Source organism: Condylura cristata, unplaced genomic scaffold, assembly GCF_000260355.1.
Source record: "Condylura cristata isolate star-nosed mole 26May11 unplaced genomic scaffold, ConCri1.0 scaffold00017, whole genome shotgun sequence".
NCBI classification, from domain to species: domain Eukaryota; kingdom Metazoa; phylum Chordata; class Mammalia; order Eulipotyphla; family Talpidae; genus Condylura; species Condylura cristata.
In genome coordinates, this window is record NW_004567118.1 from 5,010,643 (window position 1) to 5,038,617 (window position 27,975).

The window sequence follows — 27,975 nt, forward strand, 5'->3', positions numbered from 1 at the left end:
TCGAATCCTGTTTCCACTCCTCTGTCCCCTGTGGGCTGGTGAACACATGACCTGGTGTCCGTCCATGAAAGGTCCCAGGTCAGGAGAGGGACAGAGGGGCTTCTCTTACCCTACTCTGTAGAGGCCCTGTCTAAGATGCCTGTTGGACCTCCCCCCAAGGCAGCAAACCAAAAGATGAGCAGGAGAAACTGGAGACAAGCAGATGGGAACAGCCCAGTCAGATCAAGGAGACCAGCTTGGAGGATGGCCAGGGAGTCTCTTGGGACCTTAATGCTGGACTCGGGGTGACGCTGAGGTTTCTTCTACCAGGTTCAGCAGCCAGCTCCATGGCTGACATCTCACATGGTCATGAAGATCTGGTCAGCATCCCTCACACAGTGCCTTTTGTCTCAATCTGACATCTCTATAGAAAGGAGGGCTGGGTGTTCTGCCACTCTATTCTGTGTTTACTCCTGTCCAACACTACTTGCTCGGGACCAGGCCGTCTAATGGGGTGGGGCAGGGCAGCTTCGAGCTACCCAGTGAAGAGGATAACCTCCAAAGGAACATGCTAGGACCCCAAGGCTGGGACCAGAGCTCTTTTCTTTCAACATGAGAGCCAAGAGAGAAAATAGGGCCTGGGTCTGGACACACAATGGGGGAAGGGAGGTGTCTTCCCTTTCTCTTCCATACAACATTCTATTCTGTTGGGGGGCCAAGCATGCCCACTGCTCACTTTGGTTTTCCTCATCCCACCTATCCTATGGATAGGAGAGGGTTAAAGGCATGGTATGGGCAAGCTATAAATTTCCCATCAGTGTGGGGAGAGTAGGACTGTTGGCAGGGAGGGGGCTGGGCTGGGGGGGGGGAGGGGGAGCTGGGAAAAAGCCAGGAGGTTGTCTCTAGGTAACAATAAACACTGCAAGCAAGGAGCAGCTGTTACACTTACTCTCTCTGCATCACAATGCTGAAATAACACTAATAAACCAGTGTGCCCCATGCACGGGCATATACGCATTTTGGGTCTGGCCCCACTGTACCCTCAGGGCTGCTCTCTCTCTCTCAAGTCAGGGATTTGGGTGCCAGTGGACATATAGGCGTGGCTTGGCTGTACTTGTGGGGTAGATGAGTCAGTCTCAGAGTAAGGGCGTGGCAGAGGCTGGGGATTCTAGGTTCAGACCCTGATGGTATTCACTGGTAAAAAGGGTTCAAATATAACTCTGGGCTGGGAGTTGGGAGGAGAGAAGAGAAAGAGAGAGAGAGAGAGAGAGAGAGAGAACATTGTAGGAAACTCTTTTTTAGCATGTCCTCTCAGACTGGAGAGGGCGAGGTCGTCAGTTGGCTGAAGGGAGTGGGAAAAAAAGGGGGGGGGCGTCAAAGAGGTCTGCGAGAGAGGAGAACATGGTATTGAGGAGTGAGTCCTGTATTCCTCCCAGGGTTGAACATCCCACACACCTGCCTACATCCCACCTGGTGCACATGTTGGTTCACTCACGACTGGAATTTTTAGGGGGTCCCAGGAGAGCTGGCAGAATGGAGCTGGTCCCAGGTCCCTACAGAGGAGTGGCTGGTCTGTCCCTTTCTCCAACCAAAACCATCTCTGGATCTCCAGGAGCACCCGGCAGGGCGCCTCTTACCCCAGCAGGAGAGCAGACCTGGCGGCAGTGAAGGACAGTAGAGAAGACGGTGAAAAAACTGCATGAAACACATAACCAGGGCACCCTGCACAGACAGTTGGGGCCCGGCCCCACTGCACCCTCAGGGCTGCCCTCTGCTCTCTTGAACTGCCCTCCTCGTAGCGCCCCCTTCCCTGAGGTTAGAGGGTATAAATGACTGTGTGTCTCTGGAAACACTGGTCTCCAAGGTCCCTGTTTCCCTCTGCTGAAAGCAGGAGACCCCTGGGCATGTAGTGGGGCATGGACACTACTCCTGGCCCAGCTTTGGGCCCTTTTCTGCTGACAGGCCCTCAAATATGGAAAGGGTAGAGAAGACCTAAGTGCCCACCAGGCCCGTAAAGGAAAGGGAATCAGCCTTTGAAGCTCTACAGTGGCTGGTTCCAAGAGGAAGGCACTGAGACCAGGTGGTATCCCTTCCGGATTCTGGTATTATACAGTGTTTAAAAAAAAATTCTAAGTCATCCTAAATCATCTGGGTCCCCAGAGCTCTGACAGGCAAGGGAGGGCAGGGAGGAGTGACTGTGTCTGCTTGGAAAGCCCCTCTTCTGGAAGGGGCCCAGGAGCAGCGAGTAGCCCCACCGCACACGGGTCCCTCTGTGCAGGCAACAAGCACTGAGAGCAAGAACTGCGCCTGTCAGTCCTCACCGGGAAGCCTCTTGGTGGAAATCTCCCTCCCTTCTCCTCTCCCATTCCCCTCTCATCTCATGGGTGGGACCTCTACTTGTCCTATAATCCAGATGCGAGACCTTCATCCACAGAGCTCAGAATAGGGGAGGAGGGGGACAAAAGAGAGTTCTAACAGGCCTGGACCTCCTTCCCCTCTGTTGTTTTCATGAGCCGCCCCCACTGCTGTGAGTCACCAGAACTTTGAGCTCAGCAGAGCTGCAGCAGTCTTTCCCCCACCCCGAGGCAGGCAGATATGTACCCAAAGGGCCCCAGGGCCCAGCATCTTCCTACTTGCAGGGCCACAGCCCCTTCCTTCAGCCGAAGAATCTGTAGATGCCCTGAGATGCGAGAGCAAAGGCGTGCAAAAAGCCCCCAGCCAGTGCCAGTGCTGGAGCAGAGAGCCCACTGTCTGCACAGCAGAGCGATTGCCAGCCAGGAAAGCTGGCACACTCCCCCACCCCCCCAGCATGCCGCCTTGTGGGCATGTGAGAGGGGCGTGGGAGAAGATGGGGCGAGGAGGCTGCTTCAGGAGCAGGCATCTCCTCCTGGCTCCCTCTCTGGCCGTGTTTCTCCTCCTGGCCTCTCTCCCTGGGTGCTGATGGATAGCATGTCAGTGCCACCTCTGCGATGCCTTCTTGCCTCTTCTCCGCGGCTTTGGGAGTTAGAGGGGATCTGCACGACAGCCTTCGAGGTGTACAGGTAGGAGGTTCAGGCATCTAGACCCCTCACCAACCAGTGGGACACACTGAGGGAGAAGGAGGAAAGGGCCTATCAGAATAAAAGCCAAACCCTGGGCCAGCCCTGAGCTTTTCACCAACCCCTTCCTTGAGCGTAGAGGATTCTGGGTGCTGCCACTTCTGCCCTCCATGACCTCACGTCTACCCCTCTCTCTGCTCAAATCTGTTTGCAGTTTCTTCTGGACTCCAGCGTGGATTCCAAGCCGACTCCAGGGCTGTACACATGGCACCTTTGGCTAAACCTTAAGAGTGAGAGACAGTGTTGGTGGGAGTTGGGAGGTCCTACTTCTCAGAGAAACATCCAAAATCTAGATGGAAAGCTACAGGGGCCTTTTAGTCACCCCAGTATGTCTCTAAAGATGGCAGAGGGGTGGACCGGGGTGAGGGGGGCTTACAGAAAGCCTGACCCCTCTCCCTTCTTGGATGCATGTCTTTCCCTGCTGCTCTGTCTCAGAGGAGAAACAGCAGCTCCATATGAGGACAATCTAATTACCGCCCCAACAACATTCAATGTGAATGGCCCACCCCGCAGATGGGACTATAGGCCTGAGTTCCCAGATGCCCCCATCTTCTCTCTAGTTTCAGGCTTCTCCCTCATCAACTGAGACGAGAGAATCTTCCTTCCCAACAACCTGGCGCAGTTCTCCCAACCTGCACCCTGCAGGCCCTTGGAAGCAGGTGGGGAACTAGATGGATTCTTGCCACACTATCTGGGAGGTGGGAGGAGGCGAGAGGGCCCTTTTCTTCTTGCTGGCAGAAGAGAAGACAGAGAACCAGACAGCCAACAAGATGACTCCAGGGTCTGAGGACAGGGAAGGCTGGGAATGTAGAGCATGGCAATGGGCTCTTCCCCCAGGGCTTTGGGGGTAGAACATGGGGAAACGAGGTACAGCAGAGGACAATTCTGACAGCGGGAAAGGTGCGTGGACTCAGACAGTGTCATTTTCTAGCCACACAGTGCCATCCTTGCCCTCATGAAGCACAGAAAAAAGAAAATGTTGACATTTTTTGAGGAAGGAAGATTCCAGGAAATGCCACCTTTGGCAATCTGCTGGGAAAGCCCTATTCATCCCTCCCTTACCCTAGCGTCTGAGCCTCAGGCGCAGGGATGGGGGGACAACTTGCCCTTCTCTCCAGGCACTCCAGTACCACACTGAGCCAGGTGAAGTTTGCCTACAGCTCCAAGCTGGAGCTGGAGCTGGGCTGGGCCTTGGAGGGCACACAAGAGCACTTCCGGCTGAGCCTTTAGGACCGTGAGTTTTAATTCTGTCTTCATTCTAGGCTTAGATATGGGACAAAAGGTCTAAGACCACTCTTCACCACTTTGGGATGCAATTTTCTTCAGGAATTAGATTGTGGCAGGGAAATTTGTGACATGTTCTCAAAAAAAAAAAAAAAAAAAAAGCTTAGTGTTGATGAATCCTTGGGGTATTTATCTTTTGGATAAGGACCTGGGCAGTTGGTGTGGTTCTTTCCCTGTGGACCTTGTTGGCTATGGAGTGTGGGGACTGTGGGGCTCAGAGGGGACCTGTCTACTTGAAAGGAAGAGAGTGGCGGGGGTCATGGAGCTCCGAGGCATGCCGTATGAGCACACACCCACTCACGCCCCAGTCCTGCATCTGCCTGACTTCCCTGAGGTGCCCCCAAGACTCAGGCCGGAGATGTGAGAAGTTGGGCAACAGCGAGTAATATCCCTTGGCTTTCCCCTCCATGCCTCACCTGCTGACCGACCTCCCCCCCCTCCCTACCTTGCCCTGCATTCCCAGGACTCTCTAAATCCAGGAACACAAAATATGTCCAGGACAGGATTCAAATGAGTTCCTCTCTCTGGGTCTTCATTTCCACATCTGTAAAATGAAGGTTCGGTAAGATGAGTTCCAAGTTCTCTTCCTTACAAGAATGAGGTTCTATGATTCATCCCCCAAACAGCACCAGGCCTCATTTGCATGCTGTTTTGCATGCAATCTCCATGGCTCTTATTTTATGTCTGAATGTACAGAAATATCTCTGAACCCTGCCCTTCTCTCCCGCCTCACCAGTCTCTGGTTCTACCCCAGCTCTTGGCTCAAGAATCTCACAGCTGTCCCAATTCTGCATCCTCACTCTGACCAGCCTGACTGGACAAAACCATGGGAGCAGGAAAACAGCCTAAGGTCTGGGCCCCAGACTTTAGTTACCAGTATCGTTCCATCCTTTTTGGAGGTCCTAGAGGTTCGGGGGAAATCCGGGCACCTCTCCCTAGTGCATCCCCTCCTCCTCACCTCACTATTTTCCATGCCAGAACGCAAAGTGGCCAGTGATTGATGGGCCTGGGTTCCCAGTAACCGCACCCAGTGGCCCAATCCTCCTCCCTTACCCAATCCCTCCCCTGTCCCTATTCAGAGATCAGATTGTCTCATGTTGGTCCCCGAGGTCCCATTAATTAAAAATACATCCAATTAAATGGCAGGTGAAAACGTGCTACTGGAGCTCTCCACCCCCTGCCCCAGCTTGGTCCCCCCCACCCCCCCTTTAAGGCTCAGCTGTGCTTTGAGCTGAGAAAAAAAAAAGAGAGAGAGGAAGAAAGAGGGAGAGAGAAGAGGAAGACATGGGGTGGGGGTATGGCGCAGGGGTGGGGGCCTACTTGAACCTCTGCCAGGGTAGCATGTGCCAGCCTAGGAGGGTGGCACTGTGCCCTGGTGTCTAATTTCTGGAGGTGTGAGTAGACTCAGTCAGCTGGGTACCTACCTCCATTTCCCTTAAAGGGGCAGAGGGAGTCAAAGGGCATGGCTAGCTGTGCTGCACTTCTCCTGGGCTTGGTGGTGAAGGGCGGAAGTGTAAATGGGGGAGAAGGGGGCCTTAGAAGAGGGCTATGTTCAGGGGTTGGGAGTCTGAGGCCCCCATTCTTGGCATATCCCTCCTCTTCCCCAAACTGCAAAGAAGATAATGAGGAGCCAGCTGGAACCCAGGTGGCAGGGCATGGTGATGCCCCCAAGCCTGGCGGTGCCTACCCCTGCCCACAGGAAAGCTGAGAAAAGAACAGGGGAAGGGAGGGAGAAAGGAAACATAATTTGGGTGGGAGCAGGTGGGTCAGACAGGGTAAAATATACAAGGATGGACAGTGGTGGGGCACCACCACACCCCCAGAACCCTACAGGTAAGAAAGTCTAGAGATTATCTATCCTGTTTGCCCTTTGTGAGGCAAAAAGCAGCAGGAACACTGTGAAGCCCCTCTACCTGGCTTCTGGCAGGCTGTGAACAGGGCGCCCCTGAGGCGCACTGGTCACCCTCATGTGCCTCCACGCTTACGTGTCCCCAGCATTTCACCAGGTAAGATGCCTGCCCCCCATGCCCCACCCAAGCAATGAGTACTCATGAGTACCAAGAGCTGCTGGAAGGAGAACTAGGAAAGAAGGGGTAACTCAGGGAGGCACTCACAATCTAGCCAGAACGGGGGGTGGGTTGGCGACCCAGGGCCCCCGCCTGGCCTCCCTGGCAGCCTCAGTACCTCCTCACTTCACTTTAACGCTAATTGGAGATTTTAATCTGCGCTGCTGCTCTGCTCGGGGTGCTGGGGGGAGCGCCAGCTGTGCAGTAATTCCAGCAGCACCGACTGTTTAATCAAGCTGTCCTCCTGGGGAGGGGCCTGCAGGCATGGGGGTAGGGGGGAGGAGGAGAACCTCTGTTACTCCCTAGCCTCATGGAGGCTGAGGCTCAACTGCGGGGTCTTCACCCCCAGAAGGACGCCAGGCCACTTGGCATCCCTGGCGGAGCCATTACCCAGGGTGAGGTCAGTGAGGACGGGAGACTCATGGTCAGAACCTCCCATCCCCATGCTGCTTTCTGGTACCTTTTTTGACTCAGTCCTGGGGTGTCCTCTAGATACTTGGGCTGTGTATGATGACTAGCCTTTCTTGAGCTTCACAGATCTGTGCTGGGGGAAGTGATGGGGTCTCCAAGGCTAAGCTTTCCCATTCTCTGGGTTTTCTCAGTCTTCTCCCCAATACTCACTGGCAAAAACACTTCTCTTGCAACAATTGTTAAGATTTTTTTCTCTGAAAACTCCAGATAAATATATCCCCTGGATTGGAAAGTGACTGCTTTTGAGGCAAGGGGGCTGTGGGATGGCGAGCTGAGGCTGAGGGAGAGTTGGGGTTTCTCCCTTCAGCTGGGCACTCACTGAAAGGTCCAGTTAGGAGGGCTGTGTTCAGGGTCTCAGGTCATTAGTAAGAACAGGTGGCACTAATTACCCTTATGGTTTATGGGTCCCGATTCTCAGAATCTCTGGAGAATGTGTGTGTGGGGTTTCTAATTCCTGTCTGGGGAACAGTGTGTCCCCCTCTCGCTCTTGCCCAAACTGTCCTTTTAAGAGACCGGAGTTTTAATTGGTCAGCAGCGCCCTCGTGTGGCAAGCACCAAGACTGCAGCTACCCTGTGGCCCAACACATTAGGCAGGAGCGGTGCTGAGAGGTCATGTGGCACTGAAAGGTCATGTGGTGCTGAGAGGTGGCAGGGTTATAAATGCTCTGTGTCATCAGGTACCTCACGCATGCTCACACCCACTACTTTTGGAGACATTTCCTGCTTTCTAATACCTACCTTATCCTTCCACCTCCAACTCAAGGTTTGTGCCCACCAGGGGAGGGGGCATCTAGCTTAGAGCCTTCACATATTTCACATATTTGGGCCTGCCTGGACTGCAGGGCTGAGAGAGGCACTACTGAGAGAGTGGGCCTAAAGTCAGAAGGGTAAGCTGATGATATTCTAATGCCCAGGAGGCAGGGGAGCGCTGGTTCCCTGCCGAGCCTACACTGGTACCAGACAAGCTGCCACCTGAGCGTGAGCAGGGGTCACCTAGAAGTGGGTTTCGCCCTGCAGCAATGCATTCTCCACTCCCTGGGCATGTCCAGGAGTGAATAGGAACAGATTCTCAGAGCTGAGATCCTTGTCCTGGTGAATGGTCACCAGATAAAATGCCTTTGCCTCAAAAGATCCAGGTCTGTAAGGATACTCTGGCACCGAAGAATGTACATCTGGAACCTCAGACCTCCAGACCCCAGAGGACGACAGCCTGTCACTAGAACCTCCCTCCAGAGTCAGATGCCATCCATTTACTCATCTCCTCTTCCCACACCCACTAAAAAATGAGACCTTGTTCTGAATTACAGGAAAAGGGATGGAGATCTCTCTAGAGATGAGAAGTAACCAATGCAGGAGATAAGTCACCAAGGCCTTCCCTTGTTGGAGATATTTAACAACAAAGAGAATTACTCCTAAGAAGAAACGACCCTCCCTGAGCTGGTGGGTAGGGAGAGAAGCATACCTGTCTGGCAGCAGGAAGGATGGGATGGGCACTGGAGACTGGTGACCTGTCCAGTTCTGGGCATCGAGGATGGAGAGAAGCAGGACCACAGGCCTCTACTTCTGGGGCCTCTCACAGTGTTTAGACAGGTGGGGTCTCCCATCAAACCTGGAGAGGAAGTGGATGACAGGTAGTATGAGGGGGTGGCTTTGTCCCATCCTGACTCTGAAGAAGGAAGAGAATAGCTTACTGGGGAAGGAGGAGGAGGCAGAGCTGTGTGTGAGGAGCTAGGTGAGCAGGGCAGGCGTTGCAGAGGAAAGGCTGAGAGTGACCAACATCAGCACCCATCACGGAGGACCGTCCAGCAGCAGGGTGGATGGAGAGGGGGGACCGGGAATGGAATGACTACTGGTGCCAATAGAAGGGTTTACCCACTCGAGCCAGGAGGCAGAAACTGTTCATCAGGACACTGTAATAGGGATAGATGAAAAAGCTATGGAAACTCCTCTGGAGATCTCTGGGTATAACAAACTTTCCTGAGATTCTGGATGTGTTTTTTGGGGGGATGGGGGAGGAGGAGAGGGGCCATGAGAAAGAAAGAATAAACCTCTTTACAAAAAGCAGGCCAACAGCTTCTAATTGGCCTTAGGTCCCTACCTGGCTTTAGAGTCTGTGAAAGAGACTGACTGTGCCAGGACTCCAGATGCCAGGTGACTGATGGACATCACCCAATTCCTCAGGGGCCATCCCTCCTTCTGCTGCTGCCACCTGTAAAGGAAGACAGGTTACATTAGACAGGAGACAAGAGCTCAGACACCGAGGAGACTCTCTGCCCAAGGAGCACGGTCCCAGCTGGTAACAGGGATGGTCACTGCTTTTCCACTTCTCTCAACCCTGAACTCAAGAAGGATTCAAATGAAACTAAAGTATGCTTCCAGAGGGAGACGTAATTCTAAGGTTCCTACTGTGGAGGAATGGCCTCCAGGCTGACAAAGGAAAAAACTAAGGTTCCTATACTTAAGAGGGAAATCAGGCATTCAACAGAAATGAAGGTTATGAAACACACACTTGTAAAGAGAGAAGGTTCAAGGTTAGGAAGGTGACTGAGCTCTAGATCAGGTCTCCAGCTTGTAACCGAGGGTCTCTTGTATAAAATGGCCTCTTCAAGAAGGAATCAGAGGCAAAAAAAAAAAGCCGTAAATGATGACACATAGATGTCAGGACAGCAGGCTTGCAATCTGGGCAGTAGGTCTAGCACACACAGGGATGAATTTACATGGGGACCAACTCTACACCCCCATGCTACCAGTCAGGGTGTGACGGAGAGGGTGTGATGAAGAGGGTGTAGGATGGACTAGGATCTATTTCTTATCAGTAAACAGTGCTCAGCAAACCCCCTTCCTCACTGCCATGTACCCATCACTATTCTTCAAAGCTGCCCCTGCTGCTCTTCTCTCTCCAAGACTCTGCCTTCAACCTAGGCACCCTTCAGCATTGCCTCTGTGTGCACCACTGGCTCTCAGGCTCACATGCTCAGGAAGCAAGCACTGGAAGGAACAACAGATACATGGGGTGGGAGGGAGGTGTGTCAGAGAAGGGGAAGGGTTTGAGCACCAGAGTGAGGGATTCTACACCACCAGCCATTCAGGTCAGCCCACTGGGTGTACCATTTAATACTACAAGTACCACACCACCTTCCTTCTGCCTCAGCACAGAAGAAAACCAGCAACTTAAAACTTAAAAAAAAAAAAAAAAAGGAAGAGGAACAAAGCCCCCCTCCATCACTACCATGTTCCTGTAGTATCAAGAGTATCTTTTCAGAACTCTGTAATCCCTTCTCATTCAGACTCCCCCCAAGATAAGAAATATATCCTTCCTTCCTTCTGATTTTACTTTTCAATATAGCCACACTGTCATGCAGAGGAGCCTGAATTGAGATTTTTCCTTGTGCTCCAAAACCCAAAGATGGGGTCCAAGTGCTCCTTGAGTTTTGGGGTAATTTTGACCACTGGCTCCCACTGAACCACAACTCTTTGGCTCTAATAAAAATTACACTGGTAGGATCCTCCCTGGTGGCGCAGAGAGTTAAAGCACAGCACTAAAAAGCTAACGCCACTTCAGCATGAGTTCGACCCCTGCCTGCCCCGCAGTGACCCACATGGCGCGGCAGACCTCTCCTGACCTGCCCACTGCTCCCCTCTGCAGTGTACTTCATGGATCTGCCTGTTCTGCTCCCCACTCTGTCTTTGGTGAAGCCTGTCACTGGCCCTGCACCTCTGGCCTGTACCCCAGTTCTATATGCATAAATAAATACATCTTTAAAAAATTACACTGGTATATTTTGTGGGTCATTGTAAGATTAGTCTTCGAGGTAAAAATACAAAAAGCCTTTCAGTTTTTCAAATCCCTCAACTGCTTTAAATTCCTCTACTGTTTATTCCCCCCCTCAAAGTGTCCCACCCTCCTCTAAATTTCACCTTCATTTCTTAAAGGGAAGCTCAGGGCCCTCAGGAGTTAAGGACTCTGTATTCTTGGAGGTGAAGAGTCTGACCTCTCAGCTTCTAGTCTGGGTCAACTGCCACTGACCAACTCAGTGAGACTTGGAGCAAAGCACTTCCCTTCGCAAAGCCCAGTTTCCTGCTGGGTGAACTGAGAGGTGGCATTAGGGCACCTCTAGGGCTGCTTTTTTTTAGCAGTGACCATCTATGATTCTAGAAGGGAGAAGATACAAGTGTCCTCCATCAGGAAGTGACACTTCCTGCCCTTCACACATTCTCTCTGGGTCACCACAGAAAGAAGCTCCCCAGAGGCCTGCTTTTCTCTGGTTCAACTAAAGGGACAAACAAGTCAGCCCAGTAGAAGGCCTTCCTTTAAAAGTCAAACCCCTTCAATTGAGAAGAAAGATCTAACTCCAACCCTGAATCTTGATAAAGCAGGTAGGAGATGAAGCAGGTCTGAGGCAGACAGCATGCTCAGTTTGACCCACCCCACCCCCACCCCCCAACACATACTTCAGACTGTTTGGGAGTCTGAGCACACACTTGGCTCTACCCTGGGGAGTGGCAACTAAGTAGTGGCTGCTTATCCAATACAACTGTGCTGGAAGAAGCAAGCAAGGACACGTGCAAATACATCCAGAGTCTCAACATAAATGCCCAATCAATGCACATAAACTCACTCCTGATCTCTCCTACTCGAGGCCTATACGTGCCTTGTGAGTAGCTACGTGAGAGGAGACAGCACATCCCTGTCTCCAGCATCCCCAAAGTCAGAAAGGAAGAGGCAGTGAGACAGGAGCTACTTGGCTTCCTATAAATTGTTTTGTCCTTCCTCACAGCTGCAATCAGAAGCTAAGGGCTCCCGCAGGCCTTGTTCTGATCTGCTGCAGGCGATGGAGGGTTTTTGAAACGGAGAGGAGTTGGCTGCGGCCCCGTTTCAGCTGCCATTGGGGCTGGCTAATGGGCTCATTCGGGAAGACCCCTGCCTGCCACACTAAAGAGTCCCCTGCCGACCCCCTCCTCAGTCCCAACCCAATTAATAAATGGGGGCTCCCACTTTATGGCTCTGGGAGCAGGAACCAGAGATACAAATGACCCCCAGGGAGGGACAGAAAAAGGCCTTCCAAGAATCAAGCCAGAGAATTGTGCATCCACAGGCACATGCTGCCACGGGCTAGTCATCTCCTGTTTTCAAAGCTTTAAAGGGGAAGAAACTGGCAAAAAATCATGTTTTCTTTCCCAGATCTGGAGTGGGGGGAGCATTCTTGAAGCCTCAGGGCATACCCCAGCAACTCTTCAGCTGCCCTCAAACCTGGAAGAGCAGAGTGCAGGTGAGTGTCTGGGGCACAGGTTGCACTATTTCCCAGACAGTGCCTCCTGCTGGCCTCTGCCATGCTGAGCCTTGACACCTGGTAAATGCTTCCTGCTTGTCAAAAACACAAAGCAGCACCCTCTTCCCTCCAGAGTCAACATCTCAGCTTGATCCCTCCTCTCACATGAACACCATCACCAAGTTTTGCTAGTTTCTAGGGGCCTACTGCCTTCCTTCTTTCATTCCCCTTATCTACTCTCGTCCCTTATCTGAGCGTCTCCCATCTGGCCCAGATCGCCTTAGAAAGCCTTCCTGCTTCCTTGACCCAGGACAGCTGTCCAAGTCCTCCACATCGCACTCATGCTCTGCTCCATTATTGCTGACCAAATCAAATTCAGATTCCTCATTCAGTCCAACAAGGTTGCTCCTCTGACTTCATTTCTTAGCAATCTTTCACTAGCCACCCTGGACACCCATTGCCCTCTGTACAAAACAAATGCAAAACTTCTTCCCTTCTTCTCTTTGGCCATCACCTTCCTCTCTTCTATGTCCCTGTCTTCATTACCTTCAAGGAATCTCCTCTGGCATGTTCCACTTTTCCTTATTGCTTTGCTTTAGTTCCCTAAGTACTAGGGTGCTGTTTTATTTTATAACCTACATAAACATGCTGGCAAATACTAATTCCCCCTTTCCCACCCAGGAATAATCTTCCCCTCAAACTAGTTCCAGAAACTTCCTGAAGGTGGGGGCCTCCCCTTTTCTCCCCCAAAAGTTGCCCTGTACTGGGGACATGACTCTGGCATTATTACCGCTCCCCAGTGAAGCTGCCTCATGGTATAATTCTTAGGATATCACAGCAAAGATCTATAAGGAATCAGTGTTATTACTTCCATTGCCCCTACTAACATTGACTTGGCACTGGGTCTTTCCAAAATACAAATTATTTCATGAATTCAAAGTTTTACAAAACCAACACAAACCCCCCCCAAACAAGACTGGTTAGCCAATGAATTTATCTCCTTCATTCATAGTAAAGAAACACGTTTTTTTGCAGGCTCTTTAGTATAAGCAGCCCCATTTCGTTCATTTCTAAGATTAATCCCATATTTTCAGGTCATGACCTGATTTACTAGAATAAAAATCAATCTCAGAGCCAACAGTGATCTTGTTGTCTACCAGTCCTGCCTCTAGCCTACCCAACTAGAGGGTCTCTTGGAATAGTTGTTCACATGTCTCTTTCAAGAATTCAGTACTTAAGAGTTTCTCCGTCAAAAGCTGACTCTTCACTTCCCTTAGACAGGAAAAAATTATCTCCGCTGTCCTTTGTCTCCTACCTACTGGTCAGGATAATAAGAGGGATTTGCTTTTAGTCTTTCCTCCCAGAGCAGCAGGTGCTTAAGAATTAAGATAATAAAAGCAACGTGCTTAGCACTGTTCCTGACACCATGCAGGTTCCAACTGTGTTCCTTCTCTTCTCTTGCCCTTCTCAATATTGCTTTTTGACCTTTCTGGCTGAAGGAGGTCCTGGTTTAGACAAGTTAATGTTCTTTTGCAGTTGCTTTTTCCGTAACTTTAATTTATATGAGCCGATTTGTTCGCTCTTCTAGAACTACCTTTGCTTGGATATAAAACAAAGGAGAAAGGTATAGTACAGCTTCCAAGTTGCAAGAGTTTTAAAACTCCAAAAATGCAAACTTTTTAACACGATACATAGCTATCACTCCCCCCTTCGTTCCTGGGTAGTTTTTTAAAACTGCGATGGCAGTGCTAAGCTGCCCCTCTTTAAAATCTATTTTCTCAAGTAAAATGTCTTCCCAGCATTCCTCAGATAAGGGTTCTAGGCCCATCCTCCAAGCAAAGGGTAATACTATTGTCATGAAGGGGAAATTTACAGTGGTATTCTATGGGACCTCCCTGAACTCAGTCATGAAACTTTTAATTATTTCTCAACTTTCACTAGCCCAGCCCTATTTCCTTCCCTATCTCTCCTTTATAAGCAACTAGACTAAGTATCTGCAGCCCAGCTATGAGACTACACAATTCTTCCTTCTCTCCACCTCTTCCTGTTGTTTCATTATGAGACTTTTAGTCCCCTAACAGAAATCGCAAATATTTGTAATATTTGTACCAAGTCAAACCCAGAAGTTCCCAAATTTATAAAAAGGTTGAGGCTCCTAAGTCTTTGAATTCAGTCTTTTTCCGGGGTCAAAAGCATTCAAGGTTGCATTAGCCTTGGTGGAGAAGGTTGTCACTCCACAAGCTGACCCTGATCAAGGGTGTCTCTCATTACACAGTGTTACAGTTCTCTGGATTCAGGAGGAAGAAGGCTCTCCTACCTGACAGAGTCCATGCCATTGGCTACTTAAGATAAAGACACACTCCAAGAAGCCGGCTTTGCTCTTCCCTTAGCAGACTGCGACACTGTAGTCTTTAAGTGCTTCCATAGTGGCTCCCACACCCCAGATTGGCTAGCTTAGACAAAAGAGCATTCATTCCTTTAGAACTATTAGAACTATCTTCATTTAACAACCAAGATACAACAAAACTCCAAAATATCAACTTCCAGGTCCCAGAGAACCTATCTATGTCTATGTGAATTTACTTCTTGGCATACCCTCTTATTCCAGGGGGCTGTATATTGATAATTCTTAGTAACTATCCACTCCAGGGAGCATTATAAATTGACCTCAAATTTACATGTTTCTCTCAATCTTGGACTAGTAACTTTTAAGATAGAGATATGTGAGCTATTCAGTGGCCAAAGCATTTTGGCACCCAAGAAATTAATCATCAGGGCATCAAAACAGCCCTCATCTGTGTTTGCATGGATAGCAGGTCCTTCTTCTCACCAAGCTTTACTTCCCACAGACGCCATCTGCAACTGAGCTCAGAAATGTCATCAGTAAAAAAATGTCTCAGGATATGAGGGAAGAAGATGGAGATGAAGGTTAACTGCTTGCCTTTCCTAGACGAGTAAAGGAAGCTCTAGTAGCCCACACACCATACAAAGCTCTCTTCATACTTCTTAGCAGTAGTACCATAGCTACTTCACTTTCTCCTTTATCTTCTATCCCATTAGTTGAGGACCTGGAATAGCTATTTGTCTTCCGAATTACCTTTCATTATGCTTCAAAACTATGAAGCACAATAACTTTCCCCTACAGGGCCAGCAATCAAGACCTCTGGTAGGCCTCAAGCACAAGTTGGATAGTGAGTGGGGAGAGAAAATTAGGATATGAGAAGTGGATGGAGAGACAGCTGCTTACGGTGAGGAGTGGAAGAGGACCATCAGCAATTCCAAGAGTCATTACTTCCCCCAGTCTGTCCTGATTTGAGTTTTTACTTTTCACTATTCCTTTATATGAGAAATGTCACACTTGGACAGTAAAATTGACCAGGGTCCAGGAATACTCATCTTGCCTCCTAGGAACTAAGGCGACTTAGCATTTCTGCCTCTCCCTTGGGATGGCCGAACACTCCCTCACTCGACAAATGCCCCACTTATATCCCTCTAGCTCTGCGGGATGACTAAATTGTTAACAGAGAAGTTACTCAGTACCTAAGGTTCAGCCAAGCTACAGGGCAATCTTTTATAATAGAAACGTCAGCACCAAAGACACTTAACTCCTTAAGGCATATAATTGAAGATATATGTCTAGGGGAAAAGTAGTGCTTAAGAAATTTAGGTACTGAACAGCCTGGGATGTAAAAGAGAAAGAAGTTCAGGTTAATTAGGCCCTGAACCCTTAGGCACTGCATTGAAAAGACAGTCACTGCAATTAAGTGGAAACAGCATTCTTTAGCAGGTTGAAGTTCACACTCCTAGCCATGAAATTGCCAAATATAAAGACTGAAGTAAATTCCTTTTCTCTGGAGGCTAATCAGAACACAGAATTCCAGAAATTGGAATGGTATTGCGCACTCCATTCTTTTAGGTAAAGATGCAACAGCCCACGGGAGCCCCAGACTTTGAAGATTTAAAAATCCAGACTAACAATCATTATCACATTTTAAAATAAAACTTCCTAATTTCCCTTCTTCTATGTGTCCCTTAATCTGACTGCTCACCCCACGCACAACTTCCTGAAACTTGTATGTACAAGTTTCCCTGTCTTCTACCTGTATGTATCCTCTCCCATTCTGTCTTCTGATGAGTTTTTGTTTGCTCTCTGCATATTTACATCACCAGCAATATCACAGCACACACTACAAGGGGATATTTAGTTTAGTACTCTGAACCATGAAAGAGAAAGGAAATTAACTTTACTTTCAGGTTGAGGTAGGGAAGACTTTGGAGCTGATAGAAGTGAGGGGCCTGAAGGCTCTATTCTTTGGTCTAAATAGTCTGTTAACAACTTGACAACAGCTGAGCTCATACCCACTTACCTCTCCTTTCAGGAGTAGTTGGGGTACATGAAGCTCAACTCTTTAAAAGCCTGGCACCATCATTATTTGTGTAACCGTTTTCTACTTAAAGAAAAAAAAAATCACATCTTACGGTTTTCCCCAACTCTTTTTATTCTCTAGTTCCTAGTCTAAGTTTAAGAACCTCTTCATACCCTGAGAACCCCCCTCCTTTTTTTTTTTTTTTTTTGGTCTACATACAGCAATTCTGAGACAAAGTACCCTAAGATAAAGTGGAGGAAAAAATGTCCTTTATACATAATTAGATCTACTTAGAAGGTACAGATTTAGAAGTAAATGCAATGGAGCAAAAGTGGTATAGTAACAGGAAATATTTAATTTTCCAATCTCCACTTTCCATTTTTATAAACTGAAAGAAAAAAATTTAATATATTACAAAATATCTGTACATAGACAAGATACACCCAATGGGGGGCAAAAAATGAGAGAGAGAAAGGAACACAGTGTCAGAACCTAAATCAGGGAGAATGAGGTGGCAACTGACACTTTTGATGCAGCATTCTCTCTCGAAACCGGCTGGTAACCATTTTAGTACTGTAACTATATATGCATATTATATATGTATATATATATATACCTCATATATATATATACACACACACACACACACAAGTGCTTGGGTGATGTCTATGGCATAAGCTAACAGAAGTCCTACTTACAAATTTGTGCTAACTGCCCTGCTTTCAAACATAGATTTGATATCATCTTCACATCCTTATCATTTTTAGGGCCAGTTGAAAAAAGAACTAAGGAAACTGGGTCAAGCAAACTTGTTGGGAAAAACACAAAAATGGTCATTGTCAAACCAGTTTTACCTCTCATTCATGAACAGTTTTCTCATCTGTTCAAAATTATGTATTTAATAGTATTAATATCTCCTATGGTACAAGAATTAAAACCAAACAAAACCAAAACCACTTTTGAATATATTTGGGCTTGTAACTTTCTAACAGTTAAGTTGAAATTCTGCCAAACCTTTACTTCCATCACGTTCATAGATAACACAGCTGAAAAATTAACAAATACCTTTTCTTCCTCCACAAAGATTCCAGGATATTTAAGTGAGTTTCTTGTTTCCTCTGCTTTAGAAAGTCAAAATTACCAAACTTTTTTTTTTTTTTTTCATTTTAAAGGTTAGAGTCCCAAAATGGGGGGTAGGAATGAGATGGGATCACACATACACATACACACATACACTCAACCCTCTTCCCTAGTAGGGATGGGGGAATAGAGACTTAAGCATGTTAGAGTATTTGGCATAATTAAAAATAAGGGGTAGGAAGGAAAAAACATTATTGATGATTGTTGATAGCCAAAATACAATTAAAATATATATAGAATTTTATTCATATTTAATGGGAAACCAATTTTTTTCACTGGATACTTTTAAAAGTATCCCAGGCTTAAATTCTTTAATCAAAAACGGGTGAATGGGGCCCAACACCTCAAATTCAAATGTTCTAAAATACAAAGGCCATGTCTGAGGACTAAGAAGTCAACAGACAAAAGGTTCAGATAAACTTTAATGAAATGTACCAACTATTGAATCAGTGAGTCTAACAAATATAATTGGACACACTGGTATAAAAAGCCATCAATGCCAAAATGGCTAGAAGTTTCTCTTTCTAATCAGTGTTTGACCTTAAGGGCAAGGTCAGATCAAAAACCAGAAAATAAAGAAATACACACACCGATGTCTACCTATTTCAGTAATAGGGGAAATAGTCTTCATGTAAGTATCAGAAGAGGGTTCTTCTTTCATTTTTTTAAAGTTTTTTTTTATTAGTGCACCTTTCTCTTACAATAGTTTTTATTTTTTAATATAAGAACTTGGCATTGAAACACGAAACTTCACTTGAATTCTGAAAATTATTCTCCAAAATGCTGAAGCATGCTTGCCTTTTTTTTTTTGTAAAAGGGGGCTAAACCTACATTTCACAAAGATCTAAGTTTGTGAAGATAATTTATATGAATGTGTATTTTTTAAAACACTCTACCTATATGCTGGTACTCACACAGAAATGGAAGCCAGATGAGAAACCTCCCCAAGTTATACCTCCCAGAAAGCCTTTCCCTTTTCCATTTCCTGTTCATCATAAGGCAAGGTTCTTGCCATGAAATCATAAGTTAACCCCTTTTACCAAAACCAAAACTCTCTGGAGGAAAATCCCTAAAAGAGTTGGCAGGAGATACATGCTGAGATGTGTATATGTCAATACTGTACTTATTGTTTTAAAATTATTTTTTAAAAAAGGTCTCAGGTATTGATATATCTTCAGAAAAATATCCACCCTAAACTAAGTCACATTTCCATGTATTTTCAAGATGTTATTTTTCTCTTTGACAATATTACAATGCTCTGTTTCAAAGTTTTGACATAAAAATATATGTGTAAACAATATGCTAACCACTCTTACTAGCCCTCTAGGTATGGAGGCATCATCTCTAACCCCAGCTCAGCAACAATGTCCTACGTTGTCTGCATTTATAAATTAACTTCACCATGAGAACATGGTTTTAAAAAAACCAAAAATCATTTTAGAATTGAAGAGTTACAGAGAATACTATAACAGTCTGATCCTTTCCTTTATTTCAAAAAAGTAAGGAATTATCCCAGGTTCTTGGGCATCTCGAAGAATAATTTTTTCCCAAATAAATGCCTCAGAGAGCAAGATAGGGAAGTGAGGGAGGGAAAAAGGGAAGGAAAGGTGAGAAAGGGAAGAAGGGGAGAGGGAAACAGAGAGAGAAACTATAGAAATGAGGTTAAAAATGGGAAGCGCTAAGGTTAACCTACCTACTTGCCCAGGAATGTCACTTTCTATAACCTGCTTCATGCGCAGGAAGACAGGGCATGTCTTTTGTAAAAGTGGAACAAACTCTGAGAATAAGTAATTTATTTGGAAAAAAGGTATATTCAAGATGCTCAATGTGGGTTAAAAACAAAAGCAAAAACAAGAGTTCACTTGAAAGCAAAGATGTAAAGATGGTGGAGAGAAAGGAAACATTTATTTAAATCAGCCAGGTCACTGTTTCCCTTATAGCAAAGGCCTAAGATCAGCTCAAATTTTGTGAACACTATTTTCTTTAAAGAAAATAAAATAAAAGAAACCATAAAAAACTTTTAAAACTTAAAGAGAGCCTCTCCTGAGCCATCTCAAAACTGAAACTCTTCTTTTTCTTCTGCTCATGAAGTGCAGGCAATGAACTAACAAAATATTTACTTTTCAATTTAATGACCCTCTCCATATTCTCTACTTGTATCTACTTGGTAGAGTTGAAGTAAATGTTCTGGCTATAGCCCATCTGGGGGAACTGGTGCCAACATCATTATAAGTCACCTGCTAGTAGCAAGTGAGCAAGGAATACAATGGACAGCTTTGTAGTAGCCAAATGCAGATGATTACCTCACTCTCATAAATGATTTCATTAAAGGTTCAGACTGGATGGAAAGGATGGATAGGGAAGGAAACTGAAATCAGTCTCTGGGTTAGTAAGGAACTCCTCTCCCTCTTCCCCCTCTTGGTGGGACTCTTGTAGGTCCCCGATAGAGTTTTCCAAAAGCAGAAGATTGAGCTGGGGCCCCCCAATTAAGGCCTGCTCCTGAGGTGCTGGACCCAGTGGTTCCTGGCCCCAGTTCCCCATAGTTTTGCAATTTGTTCTCTGTATGTACCACTGAATTGCTGCTTCCCTCAGCCTTCAGGAATGGCTGCCCAACCACTGAGTGTAATGCTAAGGGAACCCTGGCAAAACGGAGATCCTGGTCCCCTGGGAACTGCACTGACCCTGTGCCCTGGTAACTGCTGGACTCCCCAAGGTGGCTCACAGAGCCTGAGATGGTCCTGTTCTTCACCAGGGTCTGAGCCAAGGATTCTGTCAAGGCTGGACCAGAGTTTCGTTCATCAGTGTCAGTGGCACTGAACCCTGTTTCAGGCCCATCAGTGTTTCCGTAAGTCCTGTTGGGATGGGGTCGGGTGGAGTATTCCATTGGTCTCAAGGCCTGGTGCTCATGTGGCAGGTGGCCAGGAGGCTCTGCTTCAGGCTGGGATAAAAGTTGCAGCAAGGCGGCTGTCACGGCTGGGTTCAACTCCTGGGGGGCGCTGGAAAGATCGCCTTCAATCAGAGGGGGTGGAGGTGGCGGCGGTGGAGGTCCAGGGGGTTCAGGGGGCCTCTTCTCTGGTGGAAGAATGTGAGGAGGACATGCTGTGGAAGGGTTACTTCTTTTAAACACCATCTTAAAAATCACATGTGATTATAAACACAAACACACACACACACACACACACTGCCCAACATAAACAAATATCAATACAAATAACCATACTATTAGATATATATAAAGAATAAAATCTTGGGATCAGGAAATTGCAATTTATAAATAAAAGCAAGTGATTAAAGTGAAACAATTGCATTCTAGATCTAACAGCTGGTGTAAAATGATCATATGTTTCAAATAATTGTCTTGATTTTGTCTGAGATTTTTCCTTCCTTAAAGAACTATTCTAAAATATAGGCTGTTGGCAATTTCCCCACCCCTTTTTGCTGTTGGATCAAAACATTAATGAAAACATTAATGAAAATAAAGTGAAAGGAAGGAAGATGAGAGGAAACAATATACATGCTGTGGTCACATTTCTAGAACATAATCTTGCTGTACAATAGGAAACCTTCCATGAGCTAACACATTTTACAGAATGTTTGATGATATAAGGTTAACACCTGAAATAGAACTTAAAAGAATATACAGGAGAGATGAAATAAAGTAAAAACCTTTCATTACCATCATACATATATATACATTTTGGTTCTCCGAACTTCAGTCCTCTCCCCATAATCACATCCTGAAGAAAGGGGTATTCACCGCCATATTGTCATTTACTTTCTATAGGAATTAACTGTAGACTAAAGCAATCTTGTGTCTGTCATAATTTTCTACTTTCTCCCCCCAATCTCCTGTATTTTCTCCACTCTGAAAAAAAAAATCACTATAGCAGTGTCATGCAGAATGGGCTGCTGACAAACATGTTCTTCTCAGAGACAGTGACAAGAAGTTGGTACGTGTAAATATACTGAACTAATACTACACTGTCCTTCCAAAGATCTTGTCTTTTTTTGAACCACTCCTCAGACCTATCTTCTCCAACTACTAGTCAACTTTGCTTTAAGCATGGCAATTCACTGTCTGATAATGAACTCCTGGTAAGGTAGGAGAATAAAGATGTAAAATGGCACAAGTTTGAGGATATCATTCCACTGAAGAAAGGCTGAATGTTTGGGGGATATCTTAAAAATGACTGATCTTTCTGTTCCCTATGGAAACATATTTTTAAATGCCCAGTTATTTTTTATTATCTGAGGGGCAAAAAGTCATTACTCAGACAAGCCAAAAGTAATTTTTCATTATAATTAGATATTTTTGATAGCATATTTACTACGGTTGTATTTCTGCAAAGATCAATAAAATATACATTCCCATAGAGTGCAGATGAAAGCATTACAAATTGCTGATTTGTGCAGTGCAGGGATGAGCTCTGGTGCTGCATTTTACATAAAAGTAGGATGACCAACACACCAAGTTTGGCCAGGACTGAGGAGGTTCCTAGCTTGGAAACTTTCCTTTTAAATCTGAAAGTATAGTGCAGAGATAAGTTGGTCACCTTTTACATACATAGTTGACTATATGCTAGTTGGTCGACTGATGAGGTGATAAAGAGAAAAACAAATTAGTGGGGAAAAATTAACTGACAACTTTGAGAATAGCCTGAAAAAAGATAGCTGACTGGACTACAAATTTCCATAGATTTCAGAGCATTTTGTTGTTTATAATTGCCAGTTACTTCTTAAAACACTTTTGGAATGGAAATTAAGTGGAAAACCAGGTTGTTTATTTTTTAATAGTGAGCACAGACAACTTTAAAAATGTCTAACTGCAAAAGTGGGTGGAACTAAACTTACATTCTTCTAGCTACACTATTTGTCATATTTAAAAATTACCTTTTATGTAAACAGCCTAGTTATTTTTCAACAGAACAACTAGTCCTGGAGCTCAAATTCTTTCAAATGAATGAGGATAAAAATAATTTCAAAGTAGAAAAAGCAGACAGACTGGAAAAAATTACTAAAATTAATCAAACTTTAAAGGAATTAAAAAACGGTCACACACACAAAAAAATCATACTGTTGTAAGATTTAAAGTGTTTAACAACATCAGCTATACCAATGGAGGGGTGAGTTAGTGAAATGTACAGATACCTTAAAACATCATGTGATTCATTAGATTTCAACCACATCCTTTCCCAAAAAGTATAGAGTACTAAACAGGATACAAAGTAAAAGGTTGTGACCTTCTCTGGCTTTTTAAGTCTGCCCTCTGGTGGAAGTAAAAGTGAACAGTAAAACAGCCAAATGAGAAGTAGCTGGGGAAAAACAAGATCAGGGAATCACAGCAACAACCAACAGGATACTCCAGGGGTAACTATAATAATTAAAAATGACATTTTACATTTTTACTCCCTGAAAAGTAAATCCAACCATTTCTGACCATTGGCCAGATCTTAACTTTAGTTCAATTTTACCATTTGTTTGACAGCTTGTTAGCTCAAAATTGAGTGAATTTCTTTCAATTCTATGTTATTTGATTTGAACCATTTCTTTCAGATATTTTGCTTACAACTGAATTTTGTTTTAGGGGATAAGGGAGGATGAGAAACAGGGTATGAGAGATGAGCTAGAGAGGCCTACACTAATTCTGGTTAGTTTTCATTAGTTTTCTGTTACTCTTTGTCTTGGAGTCTTTTAAAAATACTAGCATCATTATGAGAATAGCAAAGTGAATTGAAAAGAAACAAGTTCTAGCTCTGCTTCTACCAATATTAAGCTTCCAGTAATAAGACCACAGACAGGCTTATTTAAATTCCTTGGACTATAGTTTTCCTGTATGCAAAGTAAGAGAATTAATTTTATTTACGTTATCTCCTAGTTTTAAAATGGTTTACATAAGAAAATAGCTTATATATTTGACCTTCGGCCGGTGGAAATACATACTTTCTGTACCACCACATACGAAATGTAAATGCAGGTCCCTAAAGTTGAAGGTTAGTATACCTCGTCAGCCCTTGTGCCTCTTCTCATTCCCCAATTCACAGGGTCTTCATGTACACCGAAAATTTCCAAGGAGGTGAAAATATTTTCAGTTAAGTAAAGACTTTGCAAATAAGACTGTGAATCAGAACTATTAGAAAATTTAAACTTCGCTTTCTAACAAATTGGTCATGTCAATTTCTTTCTTATATAATTCTTGCTTCCTAATTTGGCGTCCATTCAATTTTTTTCTTTCAGGCACGAAGATTTAAAGAAATCATTTTTATATGGAAAGAAAATGTATGATATTAATTATCTACTTAGAAATATACCCAAGTAATTCTCCAGGAGATTACACTGATATTTTATTAGGGTTTCTTGACGGTATCTTCCAGGTAAGACTAGTTTCTAGCATCCACTCCACTAGAATGCAATCTGATGATGGTTTGTTTGGATGCCAGATTTTCAAGTGTGGTACTAGCTGGCGACCACACACACAGTGGTTCAAAATGTACCACTAGCTATAGTTGTGGCTTTCCTGGTTTTAAAACAAAGGGAATTACTTACCTACTTCCTAGGAAAAGGAAAAACAATATGTAAAAGATGCTTTAAGAAGCTTTGAGAATCAAGTATAAGGAGTTGGGTAAGAAATACATAAGTTGGTGCTATGTTCTTCTGTAGATTAGGTTACAAAAAACTGATACTGAGGCCACTGATGTAAAAAAGAAAATGTTAAAGAGATTTTTAAGAGGATCAAATGCACCTGAGCTCAATGAGATTCATGACCGGTCTGTTTACCTGCTGCCTCCTCCTGTGGCATTGTGGGAGTTCTTCGGGGCCCCTGTGGCCCACTGTTCTTGTCACTGTTGTTTTCCTCCAGGCTGCCTGCTGGCTCCTGGGTTTTCATCAGTTGACTCAAGAGAACTGCCAACATATTCTGCATGTCAGCTGGTGCGCTTGAAGTTTCAGGGGTTGTCTGTTCTGCTGAAGGATGAACCAGTGGGGCAGGGGGTGCCTCTTTCAAAGACTCTTCTGGAGCTACAGGCTCTGAGTCCTGCTGCTGAGAAGTTGCCTCCGTTAGGGCACTGATAGACTGGTTCAAGGCCTCCAGCTGCTGCTGCATTTCTGGGTTGGAGTGGATGTTAAGCAGCTGTGCCATCTGAGGGATGCTCAGGTCGGTCTGGCTCTGCAGCAGGTTCAGTAACACTGCCAATTCACTTTGATTCAACTGCTGTGTGATATCACCGAGCCCTGGAGAGACAGTGAGCCAATGTAAGAGGATGAGGTAAGGCAAGGATTCCTTTGTTTTCTTCAACTGGCAATAGCAAGTTCTAATAATATATTTCATTCTGAATGTCTTGTTTTTCATGCCTCAGACTACCATGATATGGTTTGTTATTTCTTGTATTTTCACTTAAAAATGTGTGTGTGTGGGCCCCCGCACAGGTTAAAGTGCAGCACTGCAAGCGAGCCAACTGCTTCAGTTTGAGTTTGGTCCCCAGCCCCAGAGATGATCCACATAGCGCAGCAGACTTCTGACCCACTTGCTGCTCCCCTTGGCAGTGTTCTTTGTTGATCTTTCTGTTCTGTTCCCCACACTGTCTCTGGTGAATCCTCTCACCGCCCCTGTACCTCTAGCCTGCACCCCAGTTCTGTATGCATAAATAAATAAATCTTAAAAAAAAAAAAAAAAAAAAAAGGAAGCCACCCGGTAGCCCAAGGGGTTAAAGTGCAGAACTATGAAACATCTGCAGCCACTGTTGCACTAGTTCAATACCCAGTAAGGGAGGTGACCCACATGGCACAGCAGACCTCTCCTGTCTCGCTCGATGCTTCCCTCAGTAGTGCATTTCAGTCACTCAGCCTGTTCTGTTCCTCACTCTGTCTCTGGTGAATCCTCTCACCTCCCACACATCTGGCCTATAACCCAAGTTCTTATATGCATAAATAAATAAATAAATTCTTTAAAAAATGCAACACAACATACACACAAATAAATAAAATTAACGTATCTATACTGAGTAAAAGGGATTTCATTTTATCTATATTCTTCAAGGTCAATGATATTCTTGTGGGTTTTTTTTTTTTTAAGATTTATTTATTTGTGCATACAGAACTGGGGTACAGGCCAGAGGCTCAGGGGTGGTGAGAGGCTCCACCAGAGACAGAGTGGGGAGCAGAACAGGCAGATCAACGAAGTACACTTCCGAGGGAGGGGAGCAGTGGGCGGATCAGGAGAGGTCTGCCACGCCATGACCTGCACCTCTGGGGCAGGCGGGAATCAAACTCATGCAGAAGTGGCTTAAGCTTCTTTGTGCTGTGCTTTAACCCGCTGCGCCACCAGGGAGGGCCGTGTGTGTGTTTTTTTAAGATTTTTATTTATTTATGCATACAGAACTAGGGTAGAGGTCAGAGGTGCAGGGACAGTGAAAGGACTCACCAGAGTCAGAGTAAAGAGCAGAACAGGCAGATTGACAAAGTACACTGCTGAGGGGAGCAGTGGGCAAGACAGGAAAGGCCTGCCATGCCATGTAGGTCACCTCCCTGGCCAAGGATTGAATTTGTGCTGAAATGGCTGCGACTAGCTTTGTATTGCTATGCTTTGACCTGTTGCATCACCAGGGAAGGCCCAGGTCAGTGATTTTCAATCCTTACCCTTAACTACATATCAGAAATACTGGGAAAGATTTTAAAATTCAAAGGTCTCAGGTCCCATCCCTACAGATCTGGCAGTTTTTCAGGCTTTTTAAAAAGAGATTTATTTAGGCATACAATGTAGGAGGGTGACAGGAACCACCAGAGAGTGGGGAGCAGATAGGCAGATCTACTGAAATACACTACGAAGGGGAGCAGTGAGGGAAACAGGAGAGGTCTGTTGTGCCATGTGGGTTAGTTCTGTGGTGGGAGATCAAACTCATGCCTCAAGGGATGGCAACAGCTTGATAGCAATGGAACTTAGTCCCTGCACCACCAGGGACCCTGTTTATTTTTAAAGCTTCCTAGTTGGGGCCCTCCCTGGTGGCATAGCGGGTTGGAGTGATGCACTGCAAAGCACAGCCGAGCTGTGTCCGCTTCAGTGTGAGGTCTATCCCCGCCCTAGAGGTGATCCAGGGCATAGCAGACCTCTTCTGTCTCTCCTGCTGCTCCTCTAAGCAGTGTGCTTTATAGATCTGATTGTTCTGCTCCCCACTCTGTCTCTGGTGAACCCTCTCACTGCCCCTGCACCTCTGGCCTGTACTCCATTTCTGTATGCCTAATAAATAAAATCTTAAAAAACAAAAACAAAAAACTTACTGGTCAGTTCTAATATGTAGCCAACATATAGCATCACTATTCTAAGTGGATAAGGAAGGGAAAGAGAACCAAGGAAATCTGCAGTTCAGAGAATTTGGTGCTACCAAGAATTACTGCCATACTAGTTTGTTAATAGTTTTGGATATGTTTAATCAAATTATAGTACAGGGAACTAACACATTTATTACAATTAACATGATTACAGGCTCAGGGTTTTTTTTTTTAAGATTTTATTTAAATACAGAAGAACTGGGGTGTAGGCAAGAGGTGTGTGTGGGGGGAAGTAGGGGTGAGCAGATTCATCAGAGACAGAGTGGGAAGCAGAAAAGGTGTATCTACTGAAATATACAGATAAGGGAAGTAGCGTGGGAGACAAGAGAGGTTCACTGAGCCCTACATGGGTTACTCCCTGGCTGGGATCAAACTCAAGCCATAACAGTGATAGCACTGAGGCTTAACTCTTATGCCACCAGGGAGGGCCCAAGATTCACAGATTTTAATAAATCTACCATAAATAGGGCTCCAAGTTCTATGTTAAGAAACACGGGCAAACTAACCTTAAATTAATTTGGCTTACTGAGCATCCCTGGTAGCTCAGGGGCTATAGGAAACACTCAAGCTATTGCCAGCCAACATAGCACAAGTTCCATCCCCGGCTAGCCAGGTAGCTAACTCATATGGTGCAGCAGACCTCTTCTGTCTCACCCACTGCTCTGCTCAGCAGTACATTTCAGATATCTGCCTTTTCTGCTCCCCACCCTGTCTTTGGTAAATCCTCTTACCCCTGTCCCAGCACCTCTGGGCTGTACCCCAGTTCTTATATGCATAAGTAAATCTTTAAAAAATTAAATTTGCTTACTTAATTCAATGATTTATGCCATATATCTAGTGGCTATATAGTCTTTATTTCAGGAAGGAAAATAATCCACTGTGTACTTTCTAGAACACAAGTATACCTGTTGGTTTATCTCCTCTCCCCATAGGATACCAACTTGTTTACTTTGCTTCAGTGAATGAATATACACTAAGT

The 27,975-nt window shown here is 45.4% G+C and overlaps 1 protein-coding gene across 4 annotated transcripts in view; it reads right to left on the reverse strand.

The window, feature by feature from the left end:
• Window positions 1-835: 835 nt before the first annotated feature.
• CDK12 (cyclin-dependent kinase 12) overlaps window positions 836-27,975 on the reverse strand; it is a 67,509-nt gene continuing 40,369 nt past the window's right edge. The window contains exons 13-18 of one of the 4 annotated variants that reach the window (XM_012726355.1): window positions 24,450-24,902; window positions 20,357-20,774; window positions 8,997-9,107; window positions 8,361-8,507; window positions 4,807-4,905; window positions 836-3,066 (exon numbers count right to left, since the gene is read on the reverse strand). In XM_012726355.1, the coding sequence (XP_012581809.1) occupies window positions 8,456-8,507; window positions 8,997-9,107; window positions 20,357-20,774; window positions 24,450-24,902 (1,034 nt within the window). In that variant the 3' untranslated portion in view covers window positions 836-3,066; window positions 4,807-4,905; window positions 8,361-8,455. Of the gene's footprint in view, window positions 3,067-4,806; window positions 4,906-8,360; window positions 8,508-8,996; window positions 9,108-16,767; window positions 20,775-24,449; window positions 24,903-27,975 lie in introns of those variants that run through there. The other 3 variants (XM_012726354.1, XM_004684253.2, XM_004684252.1) reach the window with 3 other exon arrangements.